Here is a 14,971-nt window from a genome sequence, read left to right as displayed (position 1 = left end):
GATTGTTGCTTTTGCAACACTCGCAGTCTAGCCAGAGTGGCCAGAGATGGCAGTCATGTGGGCATGAGGCGAGCCTGCTTTTGTGAATGTGTGTGTGTGTTTTCCTTTCCTTTCTTTTCTTAATAAGACTTTAGCTGAATGTTAAGTGGGTAACAGCCTTCTTGTTGTGCCTGTCTGCAACTCAGTGTGTCACCATTACAGTGAGTAGCAATCTATCCTTTTTATAATTATTGATATTTCAACCTGTACTTTCCTTTGTTTGATTCTTTACACTTTCCTATGTGGCACTGCAACAATGTACAACTAGACTGGCGCAACTGCAAATATCAGTTTATATCCCATTACAGTTACTTGAAAAACTGACATCAAGTAGGAAATCAAACTAGAACAAACTATGAGCAGAAGTTGATGGGTTTCTTCTCTGGAGCTTATATATAAAAGGAAGAGCACGCTGTAAACACTGGGTGACACTGATAAAAGTGGCCTATCCATTTCTACCCAAAATTATTTCTCATTTAGCTCCTTTTATCACAGCTTCTGAGTGATTTATTACTAACTTTGTTGGTATTTGCACCTGGTATAGTGATGTCACAAATATGAATGGAGAGAACAGCAAAACAGAGCTAACATACTAATACAATGCGAGAGATCTATTGGCTAATTTACTTTGCAAAAACAATTCAATACTGGTCAATGACTGCAGTTATTTCATAAACAACACCAGTTCATATTTTGATGGTGGGCAATGAAAACTCCATCTGTCTGAGAAAACATGCAATTCCGGCAACCAGTAACTCCGAAACCAAAAAAAGATTTCAAAGTGCATGTATTTCTCTAATCTGTTAGTGACTATGCTTCAACTATACAGTTACACGTGTAACAACTTTCTGTATCACATTATACTGTATTTTTAGAAGCCATATTTGCATCACCCGAAAAATATAACAAAATGGAGTTGGAGGTTTTCACTGCCTACCATCGATATATTTTGCCCGGTTTAGGACAGCTCTTTCTATACCAGGAATATCACCTTTGTAAGTGACACTGGGGGCTGTCAGCACAGCTTGTGCCCCATACTCTTGTTCTAACCTCTGGCTGAAAACTTCTAAATGAAGCAGTCCAAGGAAACCCAGCCGCCAACCCTGCCCTAAAGCAGGACTGCAAACAAAAAACATTTATTAATATTTGGTGTCAACATATGTAATTTTAATATGATAAAAGTCTTCTATTTCTGCTTTGTCAACTGTGCATGAATAACACAAATATTATATGGATCTACATAATTTGAATCAAATGTAAGTGCAGTGCAAACCTGTTGGCAACTGTACCTAGAATCCACAGACACAGAAACAGCTGGGTCATTAAGAACAAGTTTCTCAATAGCTCCTCTCAGAGCAACATGTTGTGACTGATCCATTGGATAAACTCCAGCAAAAACCATGGGCTGTGCTCGCTTGAATCCTTCAATAGGTTCTACAGTCATATCTTTTAAATGAAACGTATCACCTATATGAGCTTCTTTAGTGGACCGCATGTTACATGTTATAAATCCAACCTGTCCAGCCGCTCTGTCAACAAACAGGAAGAAAGAAAAATATTTCACAAAAATAAATTTACTATATGAATAACTGGAGAACACTATGCTCCAACATAACAGTTGTTATACTTTAGGAATCAAAAGTCTCAGATTACAGGACGGGGTTAAATATATGAGCTGAGTTTGAGATAGATAAGCTTCTCCTGGACATTAATTTGAAGGAAGAAAGAAGCTTAGCACACAGACTTAAAATTACCTGGAAACAAGTTTAGTGAAATAATGTTAAGGCCACAACCAGGCACATACAGAGGGGAAATAAAGGAGTGACACTACCCCGTATCAGCCAGGTTACTGGATACTACTGTGAAATCCGGCGATTAAGAAGGGAAGGACACAGAAATTTACTCCCCTTATGAAGGTCTGTACCATATAATATGTTTATTGGTTGGTTGGTTGACTTGGGAGAAGGGACCAAACAGCGAGGTCATCGGTTCCATCAGATTAGGGAAGGATGGGGAAGGAAGTCGGCCATGTCCTTTCAATGGAACCATCCTGGCATTTGCCTAAAGTGATTTATGGAAATCACGGAAAACCTAACTCAGGATCACCAGACGCAGGTTTGAACTGTCTTTCTCCCGAATGCGAGTCCAGTGAGCTAACCCCTGCACCACCTCACTTGGTCTAAGTTTGATGTCTACTGTTACTGCAAAGATACAGCTGTCTGACCACCCAGTGATCATTCATTTTGATAGTCTAAAACATTATCAGGGAAATGTGACATCCCCACCTGCTGCTGCAGTAGAGCTGCACTGAGACAAACCATGCACAGTTAAAATAGTGTCTAAGAGGAAAAAACCCCCACCCCTGCCATGACCCAGATTAGCTGTATGTTCTAAGCATTCTTATGCACTGTGGTCACATAACTAGGAGCAGATTATTGTCCTAATTAATAATGACCTGCACTATTATTCTCCAGAAACTCATGACTGGTGAGACATGGCTGGTGTGCACTGAGTTTTCTAACTAGTCACAATGGTACTTCTTTTCCGCTTTCCTGCTATGGCCTTCTCTACCACCTATCATTTTTTCCCTTGTCATTACTTCCGCAAAGACCATCAGTTTGGGATTATGAATCTACCATTACCTAACTGGTTTTGCTGTGGGTAACTTTTGTTGTAAATGCACTGATTCATTACACTCTTGTATATGATCATTACCAATATTCTTCTGTATGCTGCACAGAGGTCACCCTCATTCTGCCAATGGCCTTGTCAAAGAGGGCAGAGGAGCATACAGAGGTTCAGGACACTCTCTTGTCCTTGGCATGGGAAACTGCCCCTAAAGGCGGAAGAATCAGCAATGATCAATGGCATGGGGATGCAGAAGACTATATAAACCACTGCATTAAAGACATGTATAGCGTATCCACAGGACATATGGCCGGTAATTGGAAAAGTATCATGACGATGTCTCCACTGGCAAAAGATTCTGGAAAAGTCCCCCATTCGGATCTCCAGGAGGGGACTGCCAAGGGGAGGTGACCATGAGAAAAAGACTGAATAGCCAATGGAAGGTTAACGTTCTACAAGTCGGGGCATGGAATGTCAATGCTTCAATGTGAGAGGTAAGTTAGAAAATCAAAAAAGGTAAATGCAAAGGATTGCTCTAGATGTAGTAGGGGCCAGTGAAGTGAAAAGGAAAGAAGACAAGGATTTTTGGTGAGATAAGTATAGGGTAATATCAACAGTAGCAGAAAATGGCGTAACAAGAATAAGATTCATTATGAATAGGAAGGTAGGGCACAGAGTGTGTTACTGTGAACAGTTCAGTGATAGGGTTGTTCTTATCAGAATCGATACCAAACAAACATTGACAACTATAGTTCAGGTATACATGCTGATGTAGCAAGATGAAGATGAATAGATAGAGAAAGTATTTGAGGATATTGAAAGGGTAATACAGTACATAAGGGGAGATGAAAATCTAATAGTCAGGAGGACTGGAATGCAGTTGTAGGGGAAGGAGGAGAAGAAAAGGTTACAGGAGGATATGGACTTGGGGCAAGGAATGAGAGAGGAGAAACACTAAGTTCTGTAATAAGTTTCAGCTAGTAATAGCGAGTACTCTCAAGAATCTCAGGAGGAGGAGGCATTTTTGGAAAGGTCTGGGTGATGTGGGCAGATTTCAGTTAGATTACATCATGTCAGACAGAGATTTCATAATCAGATACTGGATTGTAAGGCATACCCAGGTGCCGATATAGACTCAGATCACAATGTAGTAATGATGAAGAGTACGCTGAAGATTAAGAGATTGGTCAGCAAGAATCAATCCACAAAGATGTGGGAGAAGTACTAAGGAATGATGAGATACACTTGACATTTTCTATGGCTCTATATACAGCAACAAGGAATAGCTCAGTAGGCAGTACAGTTGAAAAGGAATGGACATCTCTAAAAAAAGGCAATCACACAAGTTGGAAAGAAAAACATAGGTGCAAAGAACGTAACTGCGAAGAAACCATAGGTAACAGAAGAAATACTTCAGTTGATCTATGGAAGAAGGAAGTACAAAAATCTCAGGGAACTTCAGGAATACAGAAGTACAAGTTGCTGAGGAATGAAATAAATAGGAAGTGCAAAGAAGCTAGGATGAAATGGTTGCATAAAAAATGTGAAGAAACCAAAAGAGAAATTGTTGGAAGGACTGACTGAGTGTATACGAAAGTCAAAGCAACCTTTGGTGCAATTAAAACCAAGGGTGGTAACATTAAGAGTGCAATGGGAATCCACTGTTAAATGAAGAGGAGAGAGCGGATGGGTGGGAAGAGAACATTGAATGCCTCTATGTGGGGGAAGATTTGTCTGATGTGATAGAAAAAGAAACAGGAGTCAATTGAGAGGAGATAGGGGATCCAATATTAGAATCAGAATTTAAGGGAGCTTTGGAGGACTTACAAACAAATAAGGCAGAAGGGACAGATAACATTCCATCAGAATTTCTAAAGTCATTGGGGAAGTGGCAACAAAATGATTATTCATGTTGATGTGTAGAACGTATGAGTCTGGCAACATACCATCTGATTTTTGGAAAAATATCATCCACACAATTCTGAAGACTGCAAGAGCTGATAGATGGAAGAATCATTACACAACCAGTTTCAGAGATCACACATTAAAGTTGCTGACAAGAATAATGTACAGAAGAATGGATGAAGGTTGAGGATGTGTTAGATGACGATCAGTTTGGCTATAGGAAAGGTAAAGACACCAGAGAGGCAATTCTGACTTTGAGGTTGATAAAAGAAGCAAGACTAAAGAAAAATCAAGACATGCTCATAGGATTTATTGACCTGGGAAAAGCATTCGACAATGTAAAGTGGTGGAAAGATGTTTGAAATTCTAAGAAAAATAGGGGTAAGCTATAGGGAGAGACAGGTACAACACATTATACACAAGAGACAAGAGGGAATAACAAGAGTGGATGACCAAGAGTGAAATGCTCAGATTAAAAAGGGTGTAAGACAAGGATGTCGTCTTCCACTCCTACTGTTCAATCTGTTCATCGCAGAAGCAATGATGGAAATAACAGAAAGGTTCAGGAGTAGACTTAAAATTCGAGGTGAAATGATATCAATGATACGATTCGCTGATGATATTGCTATCCTGAGTGAAAGTGAAGAAGAATCACATGATCTGCTGAATGGAATAAACAGTCTAATGAGTACAGAATATGCACTGAGAGTAAACCAAAGAGAGATGAAAGTAAAGAGAAATAACAGAAATGAGAACAGCAAGAAACTTAACATCAGGATTGATGGTCACATAGCAGATGAAGATAAGGAATTCTGCTACCTAGGCAGCAAAATAACCAATGACAGATGGAGCAAGAAGGACATGAAAAGCAGACTAGAATTGGCAAAAAGGTCATTCCTGTCCAAGAGAAGTCTACTAGCATCAAACATAGGCCTTAATATGAAGAAGAAATTACTGAGGATGTACCTTTGGAGCACAACATGGACTGTGGCAAAACAGGAACAGAATAGAATCAAAGCATTTGAGATGTGGTGCTACAGACAAATGTTGAAAACTAAGTGAACAGAAAGAGTAAGGAATGAGGAGGTTCTGTGCAGAATCGGAAAGGAAAGGAATATTTGGAAAACACTGACAAGGAGAAGGGGCAGGATGATAGGACATGTGTTAAGACGTTAGGGAATGATTTCCATGGTACTAGAGGGAGCTGCACAGGGCAAAAACTGTGCAGGAAGACAGAGACTGGGATACATCCTGCAAATAGTTGAGGACATAGGTTGCAAGTGCTACTCTGAGGTGAAGAGGTTGGCACAGGAGAGGAATTTCTGGCGGCTGTAACAAAACAGTCAGAAGACTGATGACTAAAAAAAGAGTGCTGCACTGCCTCACCCTTAGCCTCCTGCCCTTCTTTTTGCAAGAATGGTCAATGTGACACCATCAACTGTCTTGCACACCCTGCTGTGCTGGAGCACTCACTTGCGGTATATGGACTGCTTATAATTATATTATATTTATATTTATATTATATTATATTATGAAGTGAGAGCAGAGACCATTCCCTTTTCATTAAAGCATTTGTAAGAGTATCTTTGTGCTTTATCTGCTTATGCTGCCATGGAGGTACCCCATTGGGAAGCAATCAAAACACCTTACTTATACTTTTACAGGCCACACTATACATTCCCCCAGATTTTGATTTAAGAATGTTTATACAGTAATGTAGACTTCAAAAAAGCTTCTGATTGCATCCACAGATCTTTTATGCTGGACATATTAAGAGATTTTGAACTTTATCCCAAATTAATAAAAATGATAAAATTAACCCTTACGAACACCAAGTCCAAAGTAAAATTCAGAGGAGAAATATCTGAGCCATTTACAATTAAAACGGGGTTAAGACAAGGAGATGGTCTATCACCATTGCTCTTCAACTGTGCTCTTGAATACTTGAAGAGAGAATCCTAAAAACATAACACTTGGAACGAAGAACGATGATACAAACCTAAATTGTTTGGGATATGCAGATGACTTGGCATTACTAACTAATAATGTACAAGAAGCTAGAAACCAAATAATGAGCCTGCAAAATATAGTGCAAAAAGTACAACTCCAGATGAGTTTCAAAAAGACCGAGGTCATCGTAACAGACCCGCTAGTAATAGACCATGTAACGGCAGACAACAGAAAAATTAAAATAGTGAAGCAATTTAAATATCTTGGAGAGATTATAACACACAACTTGGATGAAAAACCTATTTGGCAAGAAAGAACCAATAAAATAATAAAAGCTCAGAAACTAACATGGTCTACATACAATAAGAAATGTCTATCAATTCAAACAAAAGTAAAACACCACAAGACAGTGGTTCAGCCTGAGGTAACATATGCAAGCGACACTTTTTAAAGTCACTCAGAGAAACAAAGTCAACAAAATACTAAAAGTAGAGAAAAGAATAACTAGAACACACATAAATAAGAAAGTACTAGAAGGAAGGACAATGGCAGATACTGCCGAATGAAGTAGTACACAGGGAACTGGAGCCCATTACAGATATTATACATAAAAAGAGGATTTCTTTCTTTGGCCACATAATGAGGATGCCAGAAACCAGATTAGCAAGAAAAATTATGCAGAAGCTGTGGAATCTGAAGCAACAAGTAGGATGGATTGAAGAAATTAAATATGGGAGAATTCGATATAACTTTGGATGATCTGCAAAACAAGACAGAAAATCTCAAGGAACTGAAAGACAAGCAAATAAGATTTAAACCAAAAGTAGACAAATGACACACAATGAAAAAGGTATTTACATATGAGGAAAGACAGGAAATGTCAGAACAAATGAAAGGTACTGGGCAGTTAAGAAAGAATGAAAAGTGTGCTTACTGAAGAAGAGGACCAGGAAATGATTGACTAAAGTGGTCCAGTGAGGCTGTAAAAGCAAATAATAATAATAATAATAATAATAATAATAATAATAATAATTCAATTGACAGCAAGAAACAAGACAAAAGCTATAAATACTTATGCTATACCAATATTGACCTACTCGTTTGGTGTAGTGAAATGGAGTAACACAGACCTAGAAGCATTCAATAAACTTACACGATCACAATGCCACAAATATAGAATACATCACATACATTAAGCAACAGAAAGATTCACATTAAGCAGAAAGGATGGAGGAAGGGGATTTATCAACATAAAAAACCTACATATGGACAGGTAGACAATTTAAGAAAATTCTTTTTAGAATGAGCAGAAACTAGCAAAATACACAAAGCAGTCACTCATATAAATACATCGGCTACACCATTGCAATTTCATAACCACTCCTACAACCCTTTAGATCACATAACATCAACAGATGTGAAGAAAGTAAATTGGAAAAAGAAAACACTACGTGGCAAGCACCTGTATCATCTAACACAGCCACACATCGATCAAGACGCATCCAACACATGGCTATGGAAAGGCAATATATACTGTGAGATGGAATCGATTATGATTGCAATACAGGATCAAACAATAAACACCAGATATTACAGCAAGCATATCATTAAAGATCCCAATACCACAACAGATAAATGCAGACTTTGCAAACAACAAATAGAAACAGTAGATCACATCACAAGCGGATGTACAATACTAGCAAATACAGAATACACCAGAAGACATGACAATGTAACAAAAATAATACATCAACAACTTGCCATACAACATAAACTAATATAACAACACATTCCCACATACAAGTATGCACCACAAAAAGTATTGGTGAATGATGAATACAAATTATACTGGAACAGAACCATTATAACAGATAAAACAACACCACATAACAAACCTGACATCATACTCACCAATAAAAAGAAGAAATCAACACAACTAATCAAAATATCCATGCCCAATACAACAAATATACAGAAGATAACAGGAGAAAAAATTGAAAAATACATCCAACTGGCTGAGGAAGTCAAGGACACGTGGCATCAGGATAAAGTTGACTTTATACTATCAACTACAGGAGTCATACCACACAATATCCACCAGTACATCAACGCAATACAGCTACATCAAAACATTTATATACAACTACAGAAATTTGTAATTATTGATACATGTTCAACTACCCGAAAGTTCCTAAATGCAATGTAACATATACCACACAGTTAAAAGGAAGTCACGCTTGATCAAGGTCCGCGTCACTTTCCAATTTTAATGAGACATAACGTCTGATAAAGGAAAGATAATTAATAATGGTAATGTTCTTATATGGCAGAGTCTACAGATAGTTATTATGCCATTGTTTAAAGTGTTACTGACATATGTAATTGATGTGTCTTCAAGAGTAATACATACTAAAAATGGACCAAACTTCAATATTTATTTTTCATATTTACTTTAGTTCTTTGATAGATGATAACAGAAAGTATGGTTATCCTTCTGAAACAAATGTATTGGGTGGGTTATTAAGCAATTTCTTCCTCTTGAACTTCTACAATTGTTTGCTCACTTGACAAATATGACATATTTGTAGCAGAACTACAGCAAATTGTGAAACCTAATAAGTACACGGACAAAATTACGTCAGTGAAATCAAATTGGCTCAGCCATTCTCAACAACAGCTGTTACATTCACCAATGTTCCTTTTGAAATAATACTACAAACTGACAACAGAAGGCAGTACAGGTCAAGGGGCACTTAGTGATGTCCATACATTGTTCTCATATGAAATGAGTCAAGTTTTCAAGTGTTGGATGGCTCATGTGTCGAGAGAAGTAGGGCCCGACTTAAATGCAGGTTTGGTCTCCAAAGTTTAAGGACTTATCAGACCTTAGAAGCACACTGACACCAGTCAGTTAACCACTATGAGCAATGGGATCTTGACTTCAATTTCTTCCAACACATATGTGGTATACTGGATGAAATCTTGTTAAGTGTGATATTTATTACAATGTACATGATTGATATGTACTATGTTGTTATAACTGTAAGCATTATGCAACCTTTCATTATTTGTAATTCTGATGTACTGCTGTGCCGGAAACTCCTCCATGAACACTTAACGTACCTAGTCTTATGCATAATTCTGGTGTCTGGTACCTTCGTTCTCGGATACTGCCAATTTTGCACAGTCTCTATAGCAAAAGAATTAATCATGTGTTTCAAATGTTCACTTCTGTCAAACAAATGAGTGAGTAATTGAGATAAGTACAGCATCCAGTTGCTCTGGGGCTTAATCTGAACCACACTTGAATGAATGTCTCCCCAGAAGTAGTGTGAGATGTGTTCACCCTTGCTCAATAAAACACTTACTGGGACACCTGAGTCACAGTCTGAGAAAAGCTCAAAATTCATATCCGGCTTTCAAACATGCTAAGGAGCTCCACTCGTCTCCAACTCACAGAACACAAATATCTGCTACCTTTTTCTGATAAGCTGAGTATCTTGGTACGAAAGGCTAACACCATGAATGAATGCCTCACATTGCCTTACCATCTACCCTATACACACTCTGGTTTGTTAATAAGCAAATACAAGGTCTTTCATGCAGTCTTGAGGAATTGGCAGACCCATTAGTAGCAATAATCCTCAATGAAGACAGTTCCATGGGTGGAGGAGGCCCTGCCCCCACTATTTCCAGCACATTACATCACCATGTTGCCTGTCTGTTTCATGTCCATGCCTCCAAAGAGAGTGACAACCTCGACTTGAGAATGGCTCTTGTTTTATTTTTGTTGTCTGCTTAAGTTCTGTTAGTCATTCAAGCAGCAATCTTAATCAATCACTACTTTTTGTTTTCCCACCTTCATTCTTAACTGACTCTGTGGGTCCAGCAGAGATATTTTTGCATCCTACACAATTATTACCTAACACACTCAGACGAGTGCTAGTCTGATACTACCTATGCACAACCACATTGCATACATTTCATAGGCACACAATGGTTCACTTTGTACATCATAACTTCACTATTTCCCTGTATGATGCCACTATCGAGTCCTGCTGTACAGCTACAGAATCATTCTGCCAGTTTTAGTATCACTTGTTCAGCGAATAGGTGGTTAGAGAGACTGTATTCCACCTATGACATTTGGAGACTATCTCAGACACATGCCCATTGGTTCAGCTGTTTCCCCTATCAAGGAGGCACAGCCACAATCGTCCATTCTGCCAAATATCAGTAGGTGGCTGTCATTGGATGGTCCTAGGTTATTGTTTTGCTCACCCCTGCTTAATTCATCTCACCTGCTGGGCCACCTATGCTTTAATATGTTTCTTCTTCAGTGGAAGGAGAGTAGTTTTGGCTAAACTTTCCCACCAGTACCGGTTTGCTACCTTAACTTTTCCAGCGAAGAATACTAAGCCACTGTGTCTCCTTTCTACCACATTGACTAATCTTCCTCTTGCCAAACTCAGTTGCAGAGAGTGAACTGAATCTGGGTGAGCTTGTCTGGTACACAGTTAACACTACTAATAGCTATGCCTACCCTGTACTTGACCTCTTTGACTACATTGAGATAACACTTTGTTGTGATCTATTGGCTGCCTGCTCCTGAGTGATTATTTTAAGGTGTCCATTTGAGTAAGTCCTTGAATGTCTCTGAAGGTGCTCAAATTCAATAAAGCTTTGACACTCTCATTACATGCTTCATTTGTGTGCATTTCCCTTATTAATGTGGAGTCACTTAGGGACTGCTGATGTATTACTAGCTGGTTAAGATCTATAGTCATTCCTGTCTCTCTCTCTCTCTCTCTCTCTCTCTTCTGTTGTCACTCCTTCAATGAGAACTTGTAAAGTTGTTGTAGATTTTCATCCATTCACTGGATGCTTTGAATAATGCCTGTGATCATTCTCTCCCACACTGACGTTTCATAAACCTTACAGACTGAGGTTATTACACTACTGACAAGCCGTCTACATACAGCAATTGCTTGCATTTTGTAGACACCATTACCCCCTGTTTAGCCTTAATGCCTTGCCTCCAATCCACCAACATTTGAACCCTACACAAAAGTAACTGGACACCTGGTTTCAATCAATTTCTTCCTTGTGAATTTGTATTTGCAGTCTTGTGCAAAGCCAGCAGTCTCATGCAGTGCACAATGCACAGACTGGCTGGGAAGCTCTTCTGTTGGCAGAACTTACAAACCCCCCATGCCCACAAAGTGTGGCTGCATTACAATAACATATGTTTACAACAGCAGACTGTACTCTGTATTCACTTTCATTTGTTATGCCCAAACATTTGTTCCCCAGGCCTACTGTGCTGCTTTAACAGGTAGTGGGTTACTGTTCAATAGTTCCCAATGTGATATCTTCACCTCCTACTTTAAGCTATCTGTGTAACTGGTATACCATTTCTATGTATGTATGAAGTAGTTGCTGATGTATCTACATGACATACACTTGGAAGTGCACCCTCGTGATAACTGGTTACTACTCATCTACTTCACAGATAAACAACTGCTGCAGTCAATAGATAAGATAATCACACAAGAAGAAGGATTGATCAGTAAGGATTGTGAGGTTGCCCATATTCAGGACTTGCATGAGTGTAGTTAAATGTTAACTGTAACACTGTCAAGCACCATTTCAACACCTCTAGTCCTAATTTTGCTTGGTGTTACTATATGGCTCCTATACCAGCAGGGTTATTGTAAATGACTTTGCAAGCCACCCCAGCAAGTTGTACCTGAGCATCAGCAGTGAGATTCTCCTTTAGATCCTTATAGCTAGTTTTAAGATTACTGATGTGACTCTCTGTTACAAGAGCAACAAAAAGTAAAATATGTTAGTGATGCTTAACACATAGATACAACCATTTCAAACAGTAAAGCTGCACATTCCAGTGATTATGAGTATGTAAATTAATGTAAACTCCTCTCCTCTGGACCAATAACTCCCACCCAGCCATCTAGTATCTAATACACAAGGCATAGTTTTAACCTGATAGTTTTAGCCTGACTTTAGTCATACATGGAATTAATTATTACCTGTTTAAAGGGATTAAATACCACTGTGTGTCTTGGGAGACATCATAGTGGATAGATTATACAAGAGATAACTAAGGAAGGAAATTATAACCAGTCATGTACAATTGATGGAATCTGTCAGGACAGTTCCTAAGTTAAATGGCCTTCAGCCACAATACTACAGCCTGGGAGCACAATGTATAAAATTAGTTTTAGATACATTCATTGTTAACCTCACACCCTTATCACTGGATATCACAACCAATATTGTGAAGTATCTCCGTGTAACTGAATGCCTTCATGCTATGTAAAATAATTTCCCCGAGATCTGACATAATACCTACTGGACAGAATGTTGCAGTTTCAGAGACAGTTGATGGGTGAGACCCACTCAGCAAATGCCACTTGCATACACACCACTGTCACATGGCTCTGCTCTGTAGCTATGTGCATAGGCATACTCTGTGTCCAGCCCATCGCCAGTCACTGTGTGACCTCCATACCACATGCCACATACTGCCGCCACCAAGACCCACTGCACCTCACCATCATAAGCCATGTCAACTGTACTACATTTTACACCAAGATGTGCCAGGACTTTAGATTTTGTAAACGTCGCTACATCTAATATAACTTGAAAAACTTAAAAACAAAATTTATTATACTGTCTGAACCACAATTGCTACCATACAACAGAAACCACCCTTCTTTAGTTTGTGAGGCTCCCTTAATGCACTGCCAGCCCAAGGGAGACTTTTCAGCAATTAATTAGCATTTTTAAATTTGATAACGGCCTCCTGTGGATGGTGGAAGGGTTGTACGGCAACCACCTGCTTGGAGATGGGTAGAACCAGGATATTTTAACTTTTTTTTTTATTGAAAATGCTTGTTTCTATGACTTTAGCTGGGGCGCTTTGGAATTACCTCACAGCCCTCTTCTGTACCAGGACATGATGCTGGCATGTTGCAGTTCACAAAGTCAGGGCTGTTGACTGATGGATGCCTTGGCCAGCCTCTGCTGACAACCTCTGGCCAATAAAGGTGTTAGAAAGCAACATGTGGTGGGCGGGATGCAAGCTATTGGGGAACAAGGCACCAACACTTTGCTCTCTTGGATGCTGGCTTCCAATCTGCTACCACGGTTCTCTCCTGTACTCCCATGTTATCCTTGAGACTTTGGTCATAGCAGCTGGCTTCCAAGCAGCTGGTTGCTTCCTCACCTGGAAGTATTCCATAATCATGGTTACAAGATATCCAGGGATTTTCTAAGTTTCCTGGTCATTATTTCTACACAACCTACTGTTCTGGATGCTCACTCCTCAACCCACTCCCACAGTCTTGCACAACAGCTTTGATACGGAGCGTTTGCTGCTGGTGTGAGGCAGCACAAGTTGGTCATGTTTCCAACATGCTCTTGTCCCTTCTTGAATTTCATGTACCAATGCTTCAAGTTTGGCCATGAGTAGGTTATTTTCTCAAACTGTGTGAAGAAACAATGGCGAATTTCACAGCATTAACATCACATTCAAGAGAAAGCTTTTTAGCATGTGCTGCACAACATCAGACTTCACCTGTCTCTCACACTCATTGCAGAAGCTGCTGAACGCAGGGAGAATGAGGTGTCCCAAGATCAGCACACTCTTTAAGATATGCATATTCATGTGGTCACACATTAGATGGGTGCATAGTTCAGAAGGTCTCTTTTATAATTGATCAACTACAGAAAATGGACTGCCCATATGGGTCAAGCTACACACATCTGGTGGATGTGTATTTCAGAAAGGCTCATTTACATTTGATCAACAACAGAAAATGGACTGCCTGTATGGGTTAAGCTAGATAATGTACATTTAGCTGTATGGCTTATCATTAATACTTAATGATTGCAGCCACAAAAAACTCACATAGTACAATATCTGATAGAGGCAAAAATCTGCAACTCCTTTTTCATCACCTTCTGGTGTCTTCTCTCAGTTACTGTATTGCATTGTATTGTTTTACTGATCATCTTCATCATTTTTGTACATAGATAGAAATTGAAATGGGACAAAAATTGTGTATTGATTACAAATACACAGGAGTTTACATACAAAAAACCTCAAAGCATATTATTACTTACACACAATTATACTTAGTCTTTCTAATTCAGACTGTGATAAGACCTCAAGAAAGAGAAATTGATAGTTCAATGAAGTTGGTTATGTTACAGTTTTCTGCATGATGCTAACTGGAGAAAACTAAAGAGAGATGATTACACAAATTGTAAAGAAATTATATGAAAAGCTCAGGAATGTGGCAGAAGACAGCACACAATCATGTTTTATTAATTAGGCTGTTCAATGGAATACTGAAAAAGGATATCAGCTGATTATAAATACAGGCAAAATCTCTGCGCACAAATCAATATGATCTTTAAGTGA

At 38.9% G+C, this 14,971-nt stretch overlaps 1 protein-coding gene across 2 annotated transcripts in view; it reads right to left on the bottom strand.

The window, feature by feature from the left end:
- LOC126353779 (translation factor GUF1 homolog, mitochondrial) overlaps nt 1-14,971 on the bottom strand; it is a 153,150-nt gene that overhangs the window by 70,681 nt on the left and 67,498 nt on the right. For both annotated transcript variants that reach the window (XM_050002865.1, XM_050002864.1), the window contains exons 4-5: nt 1,329-1,568; nt 1,031-1,158 (exon numbers count right to left, since the gene is read on the bottom strand). In XM_050002865.1, the coding sequence (XP_049858822.1) occupies nt 1,031-1,158; nt 1,329-1,568 (368 nt within the window). The remainder of the gene's footprint in view (nt 1-1,030; nt 1,159-1,328; nt 1,569-14,971) is intronic.

Source organism: Schistocerca gregaria, chromosome 3 (assembly GCF_023897955.1).
Source record: "Schistocerca gregaria isolate iqSchGreg1 chromosome 3, iqSchGreg1.2, whole genome shotgun sequence".
NCBI classification, from domain to species: Eukaryota; Metazoa; Arthropoda; class Insecta; order Orthoptera; family Acrididae; genus Schistocerca; species Schistocerca gregaria.
The sequence above is the reverse complement of the archived record's forward strand: the minus strand, read 5'-3'. Positions and strand labels throughout refer to the sequence as shown.